The sequence below is a fragment of the Hippopotamus amphibius genome, chromosome 16, assembly GCF_030028045.1.
Source record: "Hippopotamus amphibius kiboko isolate mHipAmp2 chromosome 16, mHipAmp2.hap2, whole genome shotgun sequence".
Lineage (NCBI taxonomy): Eukaryota > Metazoa > Chordata > Mammalia > Artiodactyla > Hippopotamidae > Hippopotamus > Hippopotamus amphibius.
This window is the reverse complement of record NC_080201.1, coordinates 56,476,506-56,497,509: the sequence shown is the minus strand read 5'-3', so window position 1 is coordinate 56,497,509 and position 21,004 is coordinate 56,476,506. Positions and strand designations below refer to the sequence as shown.

General features: G+C 46.4%; 1 protein-coding gene across 1 annotated transcript in view; it reads right to left on the bottom strand.

Moving 5' to 3' along the window:
- The window catches only part of ARHGAP35 (Rho GTPase activating protein 35), a 113,803-nt gene that overhangs the window by 12,390 nt on the left and 80,409 nt on the right, over positions 1-21,004 (bottom strand). Inside the window, exon 4 of the mRNA XM_057713599.1 lies at positions 925-1,002. Coding sequence (XP_057569582.1) covers positions 925-1,002 — 78 coding nt within the window. The remainder of the gene's footprint in view (positions 1-924; positions 1,003-21,004) is intronic.

Sequence of the window (21,004 nt, the reverse complement as noted above, 5' to 3'; positions counted from 1 at the left end):
CGCTGCCCTTCTCTCATGGGTCGCCTCCTCCCACTGCCGCTAGCAGAGACTGACTGTGGTGCTGCGAAGTGCTGTGGGCCCCTGCGTGCTGGGGTGGGGTGCCTGCTCCCCGCGGGCACTGGTTAGCTGCTGGGTCCTGCAGGCCTGCCCGACTTGGTCTCCTGAGGCCCAGTCACATGCTAACTTGGACCCTACTTCGATCCTCAGCTTACCTGCCTCTTTGGCCAGTGACATCTGTGAATTTTTATTGCTTTGGTTCATTTGCTTCTGGTTCTGGTGAGTGTGACTTCTCATCCCACGGTGTATTCAGTTTCAAGAGTTAAGAGTTTAGCTGCTGGGTTAGGGTGAAACAGTTTTGGCCATCTGGCTCTAGGCCTCTCAGACCTGACCTAGCTTAGGAGACAGAAGTACCTGCCAAGAGCCAGTCTAACTCATGAGAGTTCAGCTTCGGGAGCCTGGGGCCTGAGGCTCAGCTAATCACAACATGCTCCCTTGCTTTGTTTCTCTCCTGCAGGGACTCTGCGAGGAGGGCAGTCATGGTTGAGGATACTCCTACGGCCCTGGCAAAACAGGACTGTCATCTCAACCCAAGCTTTGCATCATGTGCCCGCAATTACCCCTGCATGGCCCGGTCCAAGGAAGCAAGGCGCTTTCCTGGTGAATGAGGCACCGGCCGGGGCGAGCTGGAACAGTGTCTGTGGATGATGACGGGGGCAGCAACCCGGCTGAAGCAGGTTTGGCAGGGATGATGCTTGTTTGCTGACAGGGGCCAAATACTTTCTCCTTTTCAGTCACCAAGCCAGTACCTCTTGGCTTTGGGGCTGTGTGGCAGGAGCACCCCCGAGGGGCTCCACTGGCAGTTTGGCAGTTGCGTCTGCCTTGACTGGCTACAGCCTCCGATGCTCGGCTGGGCTGTGGCCTTACCTTGATCAAATTGTCTTTGCAGACTCTCCATCTCTGACTTGTTCCCGCTGACCCGGTAGATGCCTTCAGTGCTCAGTCCTGAGGAGAGACAAGCAGACGTCTTAGAAGAGGCAGTGGAGAGCAGAGAACGAGGAGGACTGGACTTGAGGAAAGAAGGGAAGAGTCCATGAGGCAGCCACTGGGGGAGAGGAATGGGGCTAACGCACTCCTGACTTGCCTAGATGCTTCAACGCACGTCTGCCCATTTTTTCACTTAAAAATTTAAAAATATTTGTTTTTTGTAAAAATTAAAATAATACAGAAGTACATCAGACAAAGATAACATCTGCCCACAGTTTGATGTATACTCTGGAATTTTAATTTTTTTTAACAAAATGGACATAATGCTGTTTTAACCCACCCATTTCACTTACAAAGTATGTTGTGAAGTTATTCTAATCATTAAATACTCTTTTACAACATGATTTCCAAGACATCAAAGTATACAATGACTTTAAAATAATCTACTGTTAATCATTTAGGTTTTTCCAAGTTTTCACTTAGAAATAACCCACAATCATGTTTTTTTACTTCCTAGGAGGCGCAGTGGTTAAGAAACCGCCTGCCAATGCAGGGGACATGGGTTCGAGCCCTGCTCTGGGAAGATTCCACATGCCACGGAGCAACTAAGCCCGTGAGCCACAACTACGGAGCCCGTGTTCCGCAACTACTGAAGCCCACGCGCCTAGACCCCGTGCTCCACAACAAGAGAAGCCACTACAATGAGGAGCCCACGCACCACAATGAAGAGTAGCCCCCGCATGCAGCAACTAGAGAAAGCCCATGTGCAGCAACAAAGACCAATGCAGCCAATAAATAAATAAAATAAATTTATAAAAATAAAGAAAGAAAAAAAATAACCCACAATTATATTTTTGATAGCTAGTAAGTTTAACAGATTCTTGGCAGTGTGTATTTCTCACTTTGTGAATTTCCTATCCATGTTCTTGTTCATTTTCCCATAGGACTTGTTCTCATTCTGTACTTGGATAATAACTATGTTATTGTTATATATCTTTAAATTTTTTCCCTTTTGTTATCTGCCTTCTAATTTTGTGTACTGAATTTTTTTGAAGTACGTAATTCAAAAAATTTAGGTTTTCAAGACCAATCAGTTTCTTTATGATGTCTTCATTTGTTTTTATGGTTAGAGTGGATTTTCCTGTTCCTAGATCAGATGTTCTCTATTTCTTCCCTCTTGGTTTTTTTGCTTTGTTTTGTTTTCATATTTAACTTTGCGATTCTTTTGGAATTTAACTTGGTGTTGCTAGGTAAGGAAAAAAAAAGTTAATGGAATACTAAAATTCAATTAAAGAACAATATAGGAGGATGTAAAGTATCAAGTGAGACTCTGACTCCCTCCACCCTTCACTCCCCGCCCCTCCGCAAAGGAAGCACATTGTGCAGCTTGGAGTGGACTCCAAGCACTGTCTATCAACTTGGTTCTCCCTCTCTCCAGGAAAGAAAGTCCACGGTTGCACATCTAAGACCACGGATCTAAAGGACAGTGAAGTCACTGTGAAAACCAAGATGAGATCTCACGGCCTGTTTCCCTTCTGAAGATCATGGTTTTGAGCAACTCTAACCAGCTAAAGGGGCACTGAGGAAGCACCCTGGAGCCACCACTGAACACCAGAAGGCAGTGCGGGCAGTGGAGAGAGGACTAGGCCCTGAAGTCAATTAGGAGGCTCCTGAGAGCCAAGTGTCTCAATGCCAGTTATCACTGTAATTGACGCCTCTGGAAAGGCACCCATCAGGCGAGATAAAAGCAGTCAGCCTGTTTCTGGGGCCCCAGATTGGTGGCAGGTGAACTCTGAAGAATATCAAAGCTAAAGTCATCAATTCCCTGGCCTAAAAGCTGTCAAACACACATGGGCCCTTTCACCCCAGAGAAAAAGGGATTAATGGACCAGCCTCAAGGACAGCCTACTGTGCAATGCCTAGCTACAAAGGAGCTGCCATCACTTCACCCGGAACAAGAAGTGCAGACACTGTCCAAACCTGAGGCCCCGGACACACGCCAGCCCAGTGGTGACCTTTCCCACTGCCCTCCCTTTTGGAGTTAACACTTCCTGCACGGTCACCATGTTGTGTGTGCACTGGGCTACATGCTTTCCCACATCCCCCACTCATTTATGACATGAATGATGATGCCATCGAATCCTCAACCCCTTACGGTGAGAGCTACAGGACGGAGAGAGAATACAGATGAGAAAAGTGAGATTCAGAAAAGTGACGTCCTCGCCCTAAACTGCACAGCTGGTAAGAGGTAGAGTGGTCTAATCCAGGGCCTCTGCCACTCTTCTGCCTCCATACTGTTCCAAAAGATGCTTGACATTTATCCACCATCAGGCTGCGGTCCAGACCACAGTCTCCACCCCCTCCCAATCCCCCAAAGAAAACACCACATTTGAGTGAAGCCCACTGGCCCTCAGCATTTTGGGTAGCTTTTGAGACAGTCCATCCCTTCTGTTGCTGTCAACCTTCAGAAGTCAGAGGTCAGGATGACCCCTGTTCACCACCCCTAGTCAGTAATTTTACAGTGGTCTCTTTCCTCAGTGACTTTTCTAAACTATTCTCAGACATATTTAAACTTTTCTACCTATCTCACATCTCGGTTAACACACATCACATGCTTACAAGTGAAATCGCCCACGTTTCCACAAGCCCCGGGTGTCAACAGATTCAAATCTTCACCCCCTAGGGTGAAAACAGAAATCACTACACTCTTCTCTTTACCCGAATACCAGCCCTCTCTAATACAAAGAAAACAATGGTACAAACGGCAGGAGCTTAAAAAGTCCTAGATGAAGTAGCAATGTCCACAGTTCCTGAGCCTCGGGGTGGAGAGGCACTCTCTGAACTGGAGAAGATCCTGACAGCCTCAGGCCATTCTCCACCTTTTGGCAACCCTGACCTTCAGCACAGTCAGAGAAGTCCTCTGCACTGTCTCCTAATAACCACCTGCCCCGGTATCACAGCGCAGGAAACAAACTGCAAATTAGCTATCTGGACGTGATCCGAGGTGCGGGCCTGCTGAAACCTCACTCGATGGATCATCACAAAAAATGGAAGCATTGGAAAGCACAAGGCCAGCTCCACAGCATCCATTAATCATCAACTTAGTATTTCCTGTAATCTGGACGCGTGTTTATATTACGAAATCCCACTTTAAAATAGCAATTCTGTCACTGCTCTACACAACAACATGGCCTAATTTAAGAAAGGTATCATTTGCTTGGCCAGTATAATTTTTCACCACTATTAATTAGACATCAATTAAATAAAAACAAAAACCTTAGAGCAGACTGCAAACTGCAGGCCGCTGGTGAAACAGAGAGCTGGCCACACAGGTGAGAACTAGGACGCCTGACAGAGCAAGGTACGCCGAGACCAGAGCAGGAAAAGGGCTGGGGGCCTGGAGCAGGCCCCTAGGCAGAGACATTGGATTCCAAGGGGTTGAGCATTCTGGGACCCACAGACCCACACAGAAACACTCCGAGGCTGATTCCGGCTCACACCTGCCAGCAGAAAGCAGTACCCCCTGGCCACAAGGTCTGTTTCATGGCTAGAGGTCCAACTGAGAAAGCTTCAACCTTAAGCTCTGAGGCATCTCTACACACCAGGAATCTCCAAAGACCCATTATCACAGCAGAATCTCGGCAACAGACCTTTCCTCTTTCTTTTTTTTACAGAGCCCTACTCCCTACTGGTTTCTTTGGGAATCTTTTATCTTTGGGAATTGAACAAGAGAAAGTTCAGAATAGCGGAGGTCGCTATCTTCAAAAATCTCTACAATTTCTATGTAGAACCGTCTTGTTCCAATGGCTCTAGAGAACAGAGCTACGACTAGAATGGGAACGACAGGAAGGCAAATATTCTCTCAGTATATAAAATAACAGCAGCTACAGCTGTCACTCAGTATAAAGCACCAGAGCTTTGGAACCCCCTTCTCACTGGATAGCCACCTGTCTGGGACGCTGTTTAAAAAGATTAATACCTGGTCTAAGACGACAGTTAATAACAGCAGTAAACCATTTACTGAATGCTTCCTATGTGTGAGGCACATAATGCTAAGTCCCTACCGTGCATTTTTACCGCAGTTCTCACAAGAGCCCCTTCAGGGAGGTTCTTACTAATCTCATTTTACAGATGGGAATGCAGAGCCTAAGAGGTAAAGTAACACATACAAGGTCAGAGAGCTAGTGAATTGCAATCTGAACCCCATCTGCTTCCAGAGCCTGTGTTCTTTTATTACTACTGTGTTTTAAATCACTAGTTTTCAAACTTGAGCATGCAGCAGAATCACCTGGAGGGCTGGTTATAATATAGGTTACCGGACGGCACCTGTAGGGTTTCTGACTCTGTTGGCTGGGAGTGGGGCCCAAGAATCTGCATTTCCAACACAGTTCCAGGTGACGCTGATGCTGGTGGTCTGGGAACCACACTTGGAGAACCGTCACCACTCCAGAGGATGGCCCAGGACTCTAAGGTCCTTCTGACTCTTAAAATCCATGATTCAACAAAATTGGGAGGCGATAACACAAGGAAAAATAAACACCAGATACTTTAGGAACAAAGCATGTTCAAAAAGTATTAAAATTGGTGCTTTTTATTTGTAAGCAAGCCTTTACACGTTATTTAAACCACAGCCACGTGTGATTTTCAAAAGGACATTAAAAAAGTGAAGAGAAAAGCAAAGAGGCCTTATTTTTTCTTTCAATAAATATTTACTGAGCACCCAACATGGCAGATAAGATCCTTTACAGAGCTTTTAGCCATAGTCTTCCTCAAAACTACTCTGGTGACGAAAGGCTGGACAACCTGCCAATGCCAGCCACGAGGTATTCCCCATCGGCTAAGAACTGGCATATTTCACCCCTGACGGCCCTGTCACAGCGGCTGAGAGATGCCTGTGGCACTTGGCACACTAGGGGCACCAGAAAAATGGACAGCTGACCACAGGGGCTTGGAAACCGGAGGAGAGAACCACCTTCTGCTCTGGTATGTGTCTGATTTTCTGAAATATCCAAACAGGTTTTTATTCCTGGATCCCAAGCACCACTTCTCAACACTGGTGCTCTTGGCCTGAAGTCCTTCCACATGGGCCAGGCTGCACCCCTGCTCACCCACATCAGGACTTCGTTCCTCCTAAGTTTCCTTCCTAGCAACAAATCAATACTTCCTCCAAGACAAACTCTGACTTGTTTATTTTTCATGTTCTATATTTAGATATAAAACTCAGCACTTTAGTCCTTAAAAAAAAATTTAATTGGTGCCGCCAGTGTTCTAAAATGCCCCACACCAGACAGGCTTTAACTACTAAACTGCTTCTGTCGACTTTTAAGGAAATGCATCCAATAGATCATTCTCCTTTTCTTTCATATGTTCAAGAGGCAAGTCTCAGGCAGACCAGAGGGGTGCTGAGAACTTGCGGAGAAAAATATACCCCCTTGAGTATAAAGTCCAAACTGTCTTGAAGGGGGCCAACCTCTCGAAAAGGGTAAGAGGCCCTCCCTTTCGGGTCAAGTGCCCACAGTGTCACTACAGTCCAGCTCCTTTTGAGGGTCACACTGCAGCACCCCCACCGCGATGGAAGGTGAGAGGGCTAGGGTGTGGCTGCGCATTTATTTGGAGTCAGAAGCCACTTACTGGCTGTAAGATCCTGGGCAACTGTGCTTCCATTTCCTTTTCTGCACAACACAGAACAGTTCCCACCATACACCCCGGGGGGTGGGGGAGTGCACTTAATGAGGTCTCAGCACAGGGTTAAGGGAGCAGCTATTATCCTAAGAGGAAAGCAAGTAGGCAAGTGAAGGCGCACCTGAGTTTTGCTGTCAGGGAGATTCGGTTCCGATCCTGACTCTAACTTCCGCTCAGCTGACTCAACAGCAGATCAAGCCCCACCTGCTTAGACTACTGCAAGGAATAAATGCGATAACCTATGTAAAGCCCACAGCATAATGCCTGCCTTTCTTTTCTTTTCCTTTTCTTTTCTCTACATTTAAACAAGCTTCAACAGCAGCGCCGGCCCACAGGCACGGCCTGCTCTGAAGGCTCAGCCAAAACAGGACAGTTGGCAGAAAAATATTAAAAAACACGCATGGGCTTTGACCCCAAAGTAACCTCCGTTTTGATCCTGGATCTGTCTTATAGCTGCTGGGTGACTGAGGACAAATCACTCCACCTCTCAAAGCCCTGGGTTCCTCATTAAATACAGGGTTGTTTATTAATGACTATCGAGGTGTTGTGAATACTGAGATCACACATGTGAAGGCAAGTAACACAAGTGCCTGACACTGAAATAATGATAAAACAATAATAATAACAGTTAACTTCTGCCGAGGGCTTACGATATGCCAGGCGCTTTCCCACGCTCATCACTAGAATTATCACAGTGAATGCACCCAATAATGCCTTGAGACAGACATTATTATTTTTATTCCCATTCTACAGAGAGCAAATAGAGGCTCAGAGAGGCTAAGCCCAAGGCCCCAGAGCTGGGTATGTGGTGCGGGGCGAGGGTGGGGGTGCAGGAGCTGAGCTGGCTCACTCGAGTCTGTCTCGGATGACTGTGCATTTAACTGTTATGCTATTCCCTCCGATGTTAACTCCCTGTTCCCTCATCCTTCAGCGATTACATGTAGGCTCTATCCTATGAATGCCAGATTCATTAGGGGTTAGACGGCTTTTCCATGCCTCCCTTGTTTACACACGTGCATTCATCTCTTCTTTCACCTCCTACTCAATGTCCTCATGTGTCAGGTGGAGGATAAGCAGGGAGAGCCAGAGAAAAAAATGCTGCCTCCTCTCTCGACGGACAGCGGCCAAGGGACAGTGTCCGCGCTTTATTCCTATGATGAAGTTCTGCTATTGATAACATTAAAGAATCCCCACTAGATCCCCCTGTTGCCTTCCTGTTTTGGATGTGCTTGGAATGATTTTCTGGCTCTTCTATTACTTGAACACTAGGGTCGCTTTGGCCCCTCCAGTGCCCCTTTGTTAGCTGTCTTCCTTGGTAATTCCCTCGTCAATCAAGATCTGTTTCTGGCAATGCCAGACCTCCTTTCTCCCCACCACAGAATGCCACTAACACTCTATTATGACTGCTTGACCGGGTGTTAGCCCCACAACTAGGCATTGTGGCTTTATAAATTTCCAACGCCATTGTATGTACACACAGCCATGTCATAAATCTCAAGGCTGAAGAGGAAGGGAGAGAAGAGACCCGAAGGGGAAGAGATGAGACTATCACACCAGGTCTGGGGCATCATATGGCTCTAGCATCTGGCTGATCCTTTATAAGCTACCCATGTATTTACTGTTAGTAGCTGTGAAAGAGGGCTTCTGGACTCTGCTCTAAACCAAACAAGGGGCTCTGTTTTTCTCCTGACTTTCGAGAAAATGCATACCCCAATATACGTGTTTAAGAAAACCACAATGACAAAGTGAACCTCAGGCCACCCCAGAGTTATTATTGCTCGTTCTGGGCAGCACGGGATGGAGGTGAGAGGAGTGTGACCTGTAACGGAGGTGAGCAGACTGTACTTTACAAAGCAGCAACGAATGTTCAAAGCCAGGAGCAGCTGGGAGACCTTACTGCCAAGAATGGGAGCGTCTTTCAGGCTCCACGTGTGACTTCACCAGCGCACTCAAGCCCAGTGGCACGGGGGTGATGGCAGTGTGACTGTGAGGCGAGCTCGTGCCACTGCATGCGGGGTGGGGGTGGGGGGGTCTCACTGACTAAACAAAGAGCTACCAACAAAGAAGCAGTCGCACTAACACACAGGTACACCACACCACCACCTTCACCTCCACCACCTCTACGCGTACAATGCCAACTTCCCTTCCACAGCAGGCCCCCAAGTAGAAAAGCCTCTTGAGGTCACAGGCAGATTCCTCTCAAGCATGCATGAGGCAGAGGTTAACTTCTTTCAGGTTCTTGACTCCCAATGAACCACGAGAGGTTCAAAGATGTCATCAATCACAACCCAGTGTCCCTCCTTTCCTGGCCCCTCTTTCCTCACTAAGAAAGAACACGCCATAGGTTAGAAGCCTGTGACACTCTGGCAGAACATCTGAGCACGGTCCCTGCCAGCCTGCAGTCTCGGCACTCTGTGTTCAGGACACGAGACAAAGTGGTCCCCACGTGGCCTGGGCAGCCTGCATCAGTGCCTGACCCTGCTGTGCTCCCCTCACCCACTTCACTCCAATCATGCTGGCTTTCCAGGGCCTCAAAGCAGGACCCCCTCCTGCCTCCGAGCACTCCTACAGGTTGTTCCTTCTACTTCTACCTCCCGTTTTTTGGCTGGCTAAGCACTGCTCCCTCAGAGGTCTCCACTGACCCCCAGATCTAAATTAAGTCAGTCATAATAAAAACTGCTTACATTTATGCAATGCTCATCTTGTGGGCCAGGCACAGGGATAAGCATTTTACACGCATTATCTCCGCAACCCTCCCGACAGCCCTATGGGCTGTATACCACTGTTATGACTATTCCCATACGGACTCCAGAGCCTGTGTCTAACCACTGCACCCCTCTACCCCCATACTTCCCCTATAGAGCACTGGGCAGAACTTGCAAGTCACTGTACAGCTGTGTGATTATCTGCTGAATGGTCCCCCAGGACAGAACTGGCATATTTTCCGATTACCGTTCTAGGTACTTGGACCTGGCAGAGTAACTTGTGCCTGGAGAAGGCATTCAGTAACTATCCGCAGAAAGGAGAGAAGGAGGGATAAATGCCTGCAAATAAAAGTGCAGTTTCTCTGGCTGGAGAGCAGAAGGATGGGGACTGAAGTAGTCTGTTCTCAACCAGCCTTGTGCCTCAAGGCATACTGGCAGGCCTTTCAGCCTACGGAATATAGGCGAGAGAAAGCCTCAGGCCTAGCCAGCACAAAGAAGATGCGTCATAAACACGTGCACCCAACTCCTACCTTCCTTTATGGACTGGTTTCCCTGCCTCCGCTACTCCCTAGAGAAGTCACGGGGACTGAGTGAACTCCTGCTCTCACCAGGGTAAGCCATCTGCCGTTCTATGTGTGGTCTCCTGATCTGGACTGCTCCCTTTTACAGAGCAGGCCAATGGCTTGGCTTTGGCTGGGATCCCCCACAGGAGGGTTGAACCCCTTCCCAGCAGCTGGACAGAAACAACCCCCCCCCCGCAAGAGGGAGAGAGAGGGAGCGAGAGAGTGAGGGCCCTCCGTTGAGAGCAGCTGCTGCTCCTGGGGCTGCTCTTACAGGCCAGCCTGCTGCACGCCCGTCGGGGCAAACACAGTCTTCGTCTGGCGAAGGGCAGAGCGGTGAGTCCACGGAAGCTCACCGCTGCAGAGAGGGAAAGTGCAACGGGAACAGCCGAGCAAGGCAGGCCTGTCGGAACCGTCTCGGGCTTCCACCCGGACGATTTCTTCTTCAATGGAAGGGCAGGATGACTCTGTGAAAGAGGCTCTACTTGGCTGTGGCTGCTGGGCTCTCCAGGCAGCCTGCCAGGGCATGCTGTTCCGATCAGGGCACTGGGTCCCGAGGAAATCCACGAGCACTGCAGAGTCACAAGCTACAGGAACTCTGCTTATCTGGAAGAGCCAAAAGTGGAGCTGACTGCCTGCTTTTATGGCAAGGAGGCATCTTTGGAATGCAAGTGACGTGTGTTTAACTTACAGGCAAGCAGAATACAGGAGGGTGGTGAGAAATGGGCACATGGGAAGTAGTCAAAAAAAGTGGAGAAAGCTTTGTTCTAAAACTGGATAATGAGAGAGCAACTAACAAACCTAGAATTATAGGGGGAGGGAACGAGTAAGCAACACAGAACCCCCATAAAATCACAGCATATGAAACCATATACCTCATATTTTAGCACTTTATCATCAATTCAAAGCAGCATAAATATGGCAATTACTCACATAAAGCCTGTTGGTGTATTCAAGCTGTAACTGCACCTACTAAACTGTTATAGTGATAGATGGGAGTCTCTCTACTGAAATTAGCTGCCTCTTCTGAAAGACAGACTTACAGAGATCTATCTAGGCTGACTGCAGGGAAATAACTGACTAGATTTAACAGCTCTAGTCCCACCAGTTTCCTGCCACGATAGCTGGAGAAAGTGGCTCTGATTAACGTGGATGGAAATATGGAGGCTTTTTAAGGGCAGCTGTTTCCCAAGTGGAAAGGAACTTAAAATTCTGAATCTGTTCATTCTGATGCTCTAAAGCTCACAGCTTCACCAGCCTGAAGCACAGAAGAAAGGGCTGGAATGTGGGTCCTTTCCATTCTGACGGCTGTGAATGGCCTCTGCCCAAAGGACTCCAGGATTTCTGTTTCCTCTCTTATAAAAAGGGATTAGTGCCGCTTTGAGATTAATACTGCCCTCTAAGTCACGGCAGAGTAGCTAAGAAAGCGTGTAAGGTGCTCTAGGAAGAAAAAGCCCTGCATGAGCAGAGTCCTCCCAGCACTGACAAAGAGGCACACTGGCCCAGGGCTGGGCTCTTCCTGCTGCTCCTTCCCAGCCTCAGAGGTCACTGGCCAATTCAGCCCTAGGTGTCCACAGAGGGGCAGTGGAAGTCCACGGGCAAGGTCTTAAATGTAGGAACCCTGTGGGGAGGGCAGGGGCAGTGTGGTATAAAGGAAACATATATTTGATCTTTGTCCCCAGTTCTTGGTACAGAGCCCCTAAAACCCTTGGAATTTCGTGAGTGATAGCAGCATCTTTTGTTATTCATCACAAGTCTCTTGTTAGCTGATAGGACTCTTGGGGGATCCTATATAAGCTTCACGAGGGGGGCTAGTCACCAGAAAGACCAAGCTCTGATTAAAGAGTTAGAACTTTCAGCCCCACCCCCCACCTCCAGGGAGGATAGAAGGGCTGGAGATTGAACTCAGTCGTCAATGGTCAATGATTACTCGATCATGCCTCTGTAATGGAACTTCTATATAAAAACCCTAAACAGGGTCTGAAGAGCTTCCAGGCTGGTGAACACATCGAGGTGCTGGGAGGGTGGTGTGCCCAGAGAGGACATGGAAGCTCTGTGCCCCTTACCTATATTTTGCCCTAGGCAGCTCTTCCATTTGGCTGTTCTGGAGTTATATCCTTCATAATAAACTGTAATAGAAACCACAGTCGAACCCTGAACACTGTGGGAGTCAGGGGTGCTGAATCTCCACACAGTTGAAAATCTGCCTGTAACGTATAGTCGACTCTCTGGATCTTCAGTTCTTCCCTGTCAGTGGTCCCACATCCACAGATTCACCCAGCAGACTGGGGAGAACTGTTGTACTTACTATTGAAAAAAATTCGCGTATACGTGGACCCGCGCAGTTCAAATCTGTGTTGTTCGAGGATCAACTGCTTAGCATTTTCCTGAGTTCGGCGAGTCATTCTAACAAATCACTGAACCTGGGGGGAGGCTGTGGGAAGCCCCGACTTTGTCGCCAAGTCAGACAGAGTGTGCACAGCCTAGGGACTTGCAACCGGCCTGGTGAAGGGGGAGTGGTCCTCTGGGATGGCCCAAAACCCGCAGAGCCTGGTGATGACTCTGGGTGGCTGGTGCCAGAACCGGGTTGCAGGACGCCTGGCTGGTGTCGGAGAATTGAACATGGTGTTGGAAAAGACCCTACACAGTTGGTGTCAGGAGGGAAAGAAACCCTCCCATGCATTTAGAGAGAGAGGATATTGATGCCTGATCCCACTGCTCCATTAGTTGCCAGGACCCAAGTGATCTGTCTTCTTGGGGCTTCAAATCAGCCCAGTGAAGGGAGGCAATGTGGCCAAAAGGGTAATGGCTCTGGGTTAGAGTCCCAGCTCCTATCTCCATCTTTCTGAATCCCCTTTTCCTTATCAGAAAACTGGAAATGATGCCTTTTTCAGAAGACTGCTATGAGGAGGTGAGTCCCATGGAAACACTCAGCACTGGGCCTGGCAATGTAAACTCCAAATTGGCACTTGGTACATGTTCTCTCTTAATACACACAACTACCCTTCAAGGAAGCTATCTATCTTCATCTTCATTTTACAGCCAAGGAAACAGAGACTCGGAGAAGGTAAGGCGTGTACTCAGGGTTACACCTGCCACGCTGCCCACAGGTGCTGCTTTGGCACCTCTCTGTGAAAGGCTCTGTGCTGCACGCTAGGGCTAAACAAAGACCATTTCCCAATCAGATTAGGCAACCTGGGAGTTCACCGACAGCTGTAGGAAATCAGCTCAAGAAAGAGTTTGGCCTTTTGTCCTGTTGTCTCCCATCAGGGCAGCACTGTAATTTGCTCTCGGTTCGTTACCAAGGCTGAAAATATACGCATATTACTTATTTCAAACACTTAGCAGCCATTTTCCATTTACTAGTTTGGTGGGGTTTTTTGGAAGGCAGTTCCAGGAAAGACTGGGTCGATGAGGAATTGTACACCACCCATCACAGTGCTTGCTGACACTGGGCGTCGCTTTCTCGCGGTCACCATGAACACACAAGGGAGACAGATGTGTGCAAAGCCATCTTTCTGTGGGGAGGGATAAAACCAAGGGAGTTATTAAACTCCAGAACCCGAGAGACTTGTCTATTTTCAATCTGTACTATGGAGGTGAGATACTGAAAATAAAGCCAGGAGCTAATGTCACCACATTAAAAGTTTTATTAGCTGCTATTACTGCTGTTTGTCATGAGTATATGGGATTGGTGACTCTCCATTTTGGAAAGGATCCAGTGGGAGGGGATGGGCACACAGTAAAACTGGAGGTGGACTGTAACCAATTTGGGCCACCAAGTCGCATGGAATCACTGGGAAACTATGAGGCCTCCTGTCTTGGAGAGCTGTGAAGAGCACACCATCTATCTAGTCTCCATCCCTTCAATGCTACTCATCTTTTAAGTCCTAACAAATCTATCTCCCAGCCCTCGCTGATCTCTCTTTGGCCAGCTCTAAGAGTTTTAAGGTCGAATCTTTTTACCTTTATTGGATCATAAACTTCTTGAGGACAAAGGTGTGCCCTCATCCCTGCTAGCTCTGGATCACACGGTAGGTATTCCACAAACACTTGACTGCACAGTAGTCTTTAACCTTTTGAGAGGAGGAGACTCCTCTTACTTTGATAACCTAATGAAGGCTGTAGATTCTGGTGCATCCACATTGTGCATGCACGTGCACACACACCCAACCACCACACACACGCACATGCACGCGCGCGCGCACACACACACGCGCACACACTGCGAATGGACTGCCCGCTGCCGCTTAGATTAGCGTGGATGTAAACGTTCGTGTAGAGTCAGAGGCTCCAACGCTGCCTCTGCCCGCCTCTGCTTGCTCCTGACGGCTGAACAGTACCTGGAGCAGCCCCAGGTGCATCAGGAGGACGAGAAATCACCAGGGAAAGAGGACTCTCTGTCAGAGCAGGTCTCTGCTCTAAGGACCTCTGAACTGATACAGGCCGCGGTGCCCTGAGAAATCTGCCATGCCAAATCCCCTGGAGTAAAACGTCTATCCACCTACCCTCCGTTTATTATCATCATCATTATTACTATAACAGTTTTCTTTTTCTTTTTTTTTTTGGCTGTGCCAAGTGGCTTGCGGGATCTTAACTCCCCGACCAAGGATTGAACCCAGGTCACGGGGTGAAAGCGCTGAGTCCTAACCACTGGACTGCCAGGGAATTCCCTTTTATTTTTGAACTGTAAATTCTAAAGTGATTTATAGACATTTCCCCCAACTCAGGAAAGGTGCATCTGAATCTTCATGGCCAGCCGCTCCCTCGGGATACCAAGTCTCCCATTAGCCCTGGCAGCCTGATTCACTCACTTTCTTTCCCTCCTGCTCTGCTGACTCGCCGCTCCCTTCCTTCTGAGCCTTTCTATTTAAATAGCCTACCTTAAAAGTTTCACACGCTCCCTGGACTGTTAGCAATACACCCTCTACCCCTCACACTAAGAACAAAGGGAAATTAGTTCTCACTCAGATGCTGCAACCTTGTTCAAGACCTTAGTATCATAGGTATCTTTTTACTTCTCCCCTTCTTTAGATACAATTCCACGATTCCACTAAATGGCACTTTTGAGGAAAAGTCTTCTGAACGTCTCTATACCACTCATTCATTCATAAGCATTTATTAGAGCCCTGTGTCCTGGGCTTGGAGGATACAATGATGAAGACCCAGTCCCTTCCCTCAAGGAACTTAGGATCTATTGAGGAAGGAGGACAACCAGAGTCCAGTGTGTAAAGTGTCCCCAGAGCAGTGCACAGAGCACTACAGAACACAGGCGGTGGGCACGGGCTCACAGGGTAGGCCAGAGAAGGACTCCAGGAGGGGACTCTTGAAAGGGAGCAGCAAGTAAAGGCACTGCGGATAAGAAACACCATAAAAGCTTAAGAAGCGGTATGCAGTTCTAATCTGTATGGCTGAAGTTTATCGCCGTGGATGAACACGGCAAGAGCTGAGGCTAGATGACGGACAGGGTCCGATTCTGCTGGTAACAGCATTAAACTTTATCCTGGAGGTAACGGAGAGCCACTGAGGAATTTTTTTGTTTGTTTGTTTTTGTTGTTTTTTTGGCACATGGGCTTAGTTGCTCCGTGGCATGTGGGATCTTCCTGGAGCAGGGATCGAACCTGTGTCCCCTGCATTGGCAGGCGGATTCTTAACCACTGCGCCACCTAGGAAGCCCACACTGAGGAATTTTAAACATGGGCAAGTGATGTGATCTCATTTATTTTAGAAAGATATTTGCAGTAGTGTGGCTAAAGGACTAAACGGACATGAGACCAGATGGAGAAAGACCAATTACCAAGAGGCTATGATCATAAACCAGGAAGAGAGTGAGACTAATTGCAGCGGCAGGGGCCAGATTCAAGACTCACTTAAGTGGTAGGAACAACAGGATCGATTGATTAGGTTGACTGATGTGGGAAGGTAACAAAGGAGTGTGCTCCGAGAGCTTCAGTGAATTCTCTCAGATAAAAACCTTCAAACTACCTTCCCAATGACGATAACAAGGGTTGCTAAGCTTTCTCAGGAGCACCAAAATCCTTTTTCCAAATAAAATCAAACTGAACCTTAAGGGTGAAGGACCCAGAGTCCTAGTGGCCTGCCTTCCCCGTTTCCACACAGAAGCACTTTCTTAGAATCCTAGGGATCTGAGACAGACAGTGTGACAACTCCTGGCTAAGTCTAAATGCCAGAACCCTACAAAGGATTCTAGAGCAACACAGCTATGTGGTCAACAGCACCTCTCACCTCTACAACTGAAACTCGTTCAGTCCACCTTCCCTGCCTAGAAGATTCTTCCCCACCCCTTCTTTGTTACAGAATCCAACCTATCTTTCAGGCAAAGCCCCCAGCCCAGACATGTACCAAGCCAGCTCAAAGGATTTCCTTCCTTCCCTGACTTCCACGTGACACTTCAGCCTCACAGACTTGAGGCAAACTCACTGCCGTTGAACTACTAACTATTAATTTCCTCTTCCATGTAGCTCTCTTTCCAACAGGACCTGACCTTAGGCTCAGGATCTCCTCAGCACTGAAAACACCTTGTACTCAATAGGCCCAGATAGTTACAGACTGACAAACTAATTTATTACACACAACCCACCTCATCAACCTTACAAAGTAAAGACAAACAACTGCAATGACTAATTATGAGAAAAATGAAGAGAAAAAATACAGAGAGATATCATGATCTTGGATTGAAAGACCATACACTACACAAAGATGTTCAACTGCATTTTAAACATAAACCAAATAAAAATCTCAATGGAATGGTTAAATGCACTAAAGAAAATAATTCAATAAGTTACATAAGATACTTTGCCAAAAAGAAAAAAATAGCAAAACTATCTTTAAAAGATCCAACAGAAAATATCACACAGAGGCAGGCTGGAAGGCTGCCCTGTGGACCTCAGTGGCTGCTGGGTGTATAGATGAAGCTAGGCAACGGGGCTGTAGAAAAATGGAAGGTCTTCCGCCAACTACTTCTACTAACTTGGTCTTGACAATTATCTTCACTAGACTGAGAGCCCTGCTACCGCAACATGAACCTCCAGTAGCTAAGGGGAACTGGCACACAACAGGTCTTTAGTTATTCTTTTATGATAGTGTGAGGCTATAGAATATTCTGGTAAAGAGCTGAACATGATTAATTCTACCAGTTACTAGAATGCATTATAAAATCTGTAAAACAAACATCTTAGAAAAGACCCAATTTTTAGGATTTAATACTTGATAAAGTAATTGTCACAAGACACAGGGGAATGATACAAAAGGTAGTACTATGATAATGGAATAAAAATTTAGATCCATGCTTCATACTTGGACAGGCTACCAAAGACTTATCAGGACTATTCATTTCTGCAAGTTGTTGAGACTTTTATAGTCTCACCCTGGGTTCATGCTGGCTTATGCCTATTCTTTCTTTTCAAAGAATTCTCATATTGATCTTAAAACCCAGATAACATCTTCTTCCACTAAGCTCCAATAAGCCACATCAACTATTCTGCTGAATTGAAACTGCCCTGACAAGCAAATACTACCCTAAACCTAGAGGGTCAGTTGAGTCAGTCAGAACTTGAAAATAATTCTGCCACATAGTTTTTCAATGGAGGTTGACCTATGGTGTAAAGGAAGACAAAGATGCCACCTGTCTTTGAATTTTCTATTTATAGTAATCGCATCTCTGATGAAATGACACATGGTGGTATTTGGGCAACAGGGTATCACAGCAATAAACCCTTATTGAAAGTATACTACATGGGTGACACTACACTAAATCCCATGTACAGTAGGGATACAAAAACCACCAACACTGTCGTACCCTTTCAGGAGGTAACAATTTAGGGAGATAAGGTAAAGATGTAAAAAGTGTAATCAAATTAAAGATGATAAAAGATAAGCTATAAGGTAGAACATGGTGACTGCTAAGTAGAGTACACAGACAATACTGGCACAGAAGTCCAGAAGAGGGAGGGTGAGGTGAATAGAAGTGAGGATGGCCAATTAGTGAGAAGGCATGATTCAAGCTGGATCTTCGATAACAAATGGATTTGCTGAGGCCGGAGTGGAGGAGGGGAAGTAGAGGGATGGAGGGAAACAAAAGGGGAGAAAGGAGGGAGGTGGTCTAAGGGTTTCTTGTGAAGTCTAACATGGGAATTTTCTACTGAGAGTGCCCACTTACAGAAGGCCCCATATGGTACAAAATAAGGACTTACCAATTTGGTGTCTCTTCAATATCCTATCTGGAATGTCTTCCCCCAGCCCTGTATTTACCAGTCCCCCTTTAGAATAGATCAGTAACTATTTCTAACATTTCCTCTACGTGTCATGGATGTTTAAGATTTAAGAGGCAGCCAGTCTGGCCTTTACATACTTACCTAAAGTTTGCACAAATCTCTTGGTATCGTCAGGACATGGACTACGCCATGATAATAAGACTGTCTTATATCAAGAGGGCTGGCTCTTGTAATTTAGCCATTATTTCTAACTCATGATCAAATGGGACACACCTCACAGATGTGCTACTAGCACTAGCAAAGTCAGTAGATGTGTGCTTGCCAGCAAATGCTCAGAATACATCTTAATCTCCAATCAAGTTTTTGACCATAAGGAAAATTTTCAACCACAGGAAATGCTCAAACAACCAACTATGCTTTGACTTACTGAAAGTTTCCAGATAGAATCTCCACAGCAAAATAAAGGAATGTTGGATGCTGAAAATCACCCATCTTGGAGTCACGCACCACGCAAAACAATTCCTTGGAATCCACCACTCCACCACCCTCCTGAAGCAGGCCAGGAAGGATAAAACAGAAACCTGTTTTTTTTTTTTTTTAACTTTGAACAATTTTCCTGAAAAAGGCACAATTATCCGAAATAGGGACTGGCCTGAAAACAATCAGAAATAAGCAGTAGAAAGTATAGATTAGGATACAGTGAGAAGAAGGTTCAAGGAAAAGAAATTATGAGTGAGAGGCAGGCTGGAATGACAGGGCACTGATTTTTCCTCAGCTATAAATCTGAGCTTGTCTTATCGACTGGGTGTGTGAGGCCTGTGCTAGGGTTTTCCCAAACACACCGGTGTGAGCTATAAAACCAGAAACTCCATTTGACACATCAGCTGGCTCTCAGACACACCATTATTTTTGAAGGGCCTCAAGGTGAGAAACACTGTCACACATTCACAGCCTTTCCGAGTGCCAACAGCATCACTAGTCCAATCTTGACAAGACAGGCCGGGGCTCCAGCTTCCAGCATGAAGCTCTCAGGAAACCTCCGCTGCATCTGGCAGGAGAGGGAGGAAGCCCTTCAACTCTTGGGGTCTTAATCTATACGACCAAAGAATTGGACTAGATGCTTTAAAAAACAAAAACTCTCACTGAAGTATAATACACACTTATAAGTTTAGAGAGAAGTGTACAAGGATAAATTTCCACACACTGAACACACCATGTAAACAGCATCCAGACCAAGATACAGAACATTTCCGGCATTCCAGAAGTCCCCTTCTAGTTTCTATTCCTCACCAAGGATAACCACTGTCCTGATTTATAATAGCATAGGTATGGTTTTCCTGTTTTTCTTCTTTATATAAATAGAATCATACAGTATGTATTCTTTTTTTTTTTAAGAACTTTTACTGAGATACAGTTAATGACAATAAACTGCATATACTTAGAGTGTACAATTTGGTATCCCAATCTCCCAATTCATTCCTCTCCAACCCTCCCCACTCTCCCCACTTTTAATCTATTTTAAAAGCTGGTCTCCCAGCTGCCAGATTTACTTAGCAGGCCAAAGAAAGCACCTGACTTACTGCTATGTATATATCCCCACCAACAAAGAATGCTGGCTCTCGATATTTTGATCAGAAACTATCAAGCCACCGTGACTGTTGGCTGCCAAGGTCCACGCTACAATCAAGCAAGAGAAGTACAGTTTGTGTTGCCACTAATTGTGTTTCTCTGCCATATCAAAACTTCCACTGTAAAATTATTCAGGCTTTGGTTCCCGGCTTCTAGGAAAACACCAAAATTTTAAGGGCTAGCATTTCAAAGCATAGACGACCAGGGCTGTTATGCTAGTTATAGGAAGGTAGGCAGATTTTTAAGTCAGTAAGACTAACAAGATATTCTAATAAGCCTCCCATTTAAAAGTTGGGGACACTCAGGCCTTAAGGTACAAATAAAGAAGATTAAGAGCGTGAGTTCTGGAATTAGATAGATCAACATTTGAGCTGAATCTGCTACTTATGAGGTAAGCCCCTTTGGGGCAAATGACTTAATTTTTCTCAATACTAGCTCATCATTAAAATAGGAAAATAATAGTCTCTGCCTCCTAAGACTGTATGGGGATTAAGTAAGATCATGCAGAAGAGAGAAAAACTCAGAACCTTTTCCCTCTGCAAAATCACTCAGGAAGTTCTATGCAGAGCTGGGCACAGACATTCCAATCCACTGGTATGCGAAAACAAAAACATACCAATACAAACACCAGAAATCTTCTAAACAGAACACTGGCCAACTCTGCCCAAACAACTGACAGGTAGCCATGGCTGTCCTTAGTGCTCCTCCCAGTGTCCCACTCTCCTTTCCTGGGAACAAGGAAGAATAAACGCCTTTGCTCCCACAGTAGTTGGGTAAAGCCATGTGACCAGTTCTGACCAATGACTTGTGAGTAGAAGTGAGGTGAGGTTGAAACATTTAATTGCTGGAATGAGATCCTCCAGAAGTTTCTCTCCCTTTGCACACCGAGCGTCATTCAAGAAGGTGGCTACTCCATCAGCTGAGGCCCTGAGTGAGGACAATGCACAGCACAGCTGCCAAAACAAATAGCATGAATGAGGAAAAAAGGAAAACTTTGCTCTTTGAAGCCACTGAAATTTTAACCTGACCTCATCTGACTGATACACCATGGCTAGCTGGAAAAAAAAATTGAGGTCAAGAAATGACAGTAATAATTAAGGCTGGGGTGAAAAATAAAATCTATTCTCTAAAAAGGATTTTCCTTTATGTAGACCAAAGAATGAACACCTATGAAATTCTCCATACTGCAAGACCTAAGGAAGCCACAGGG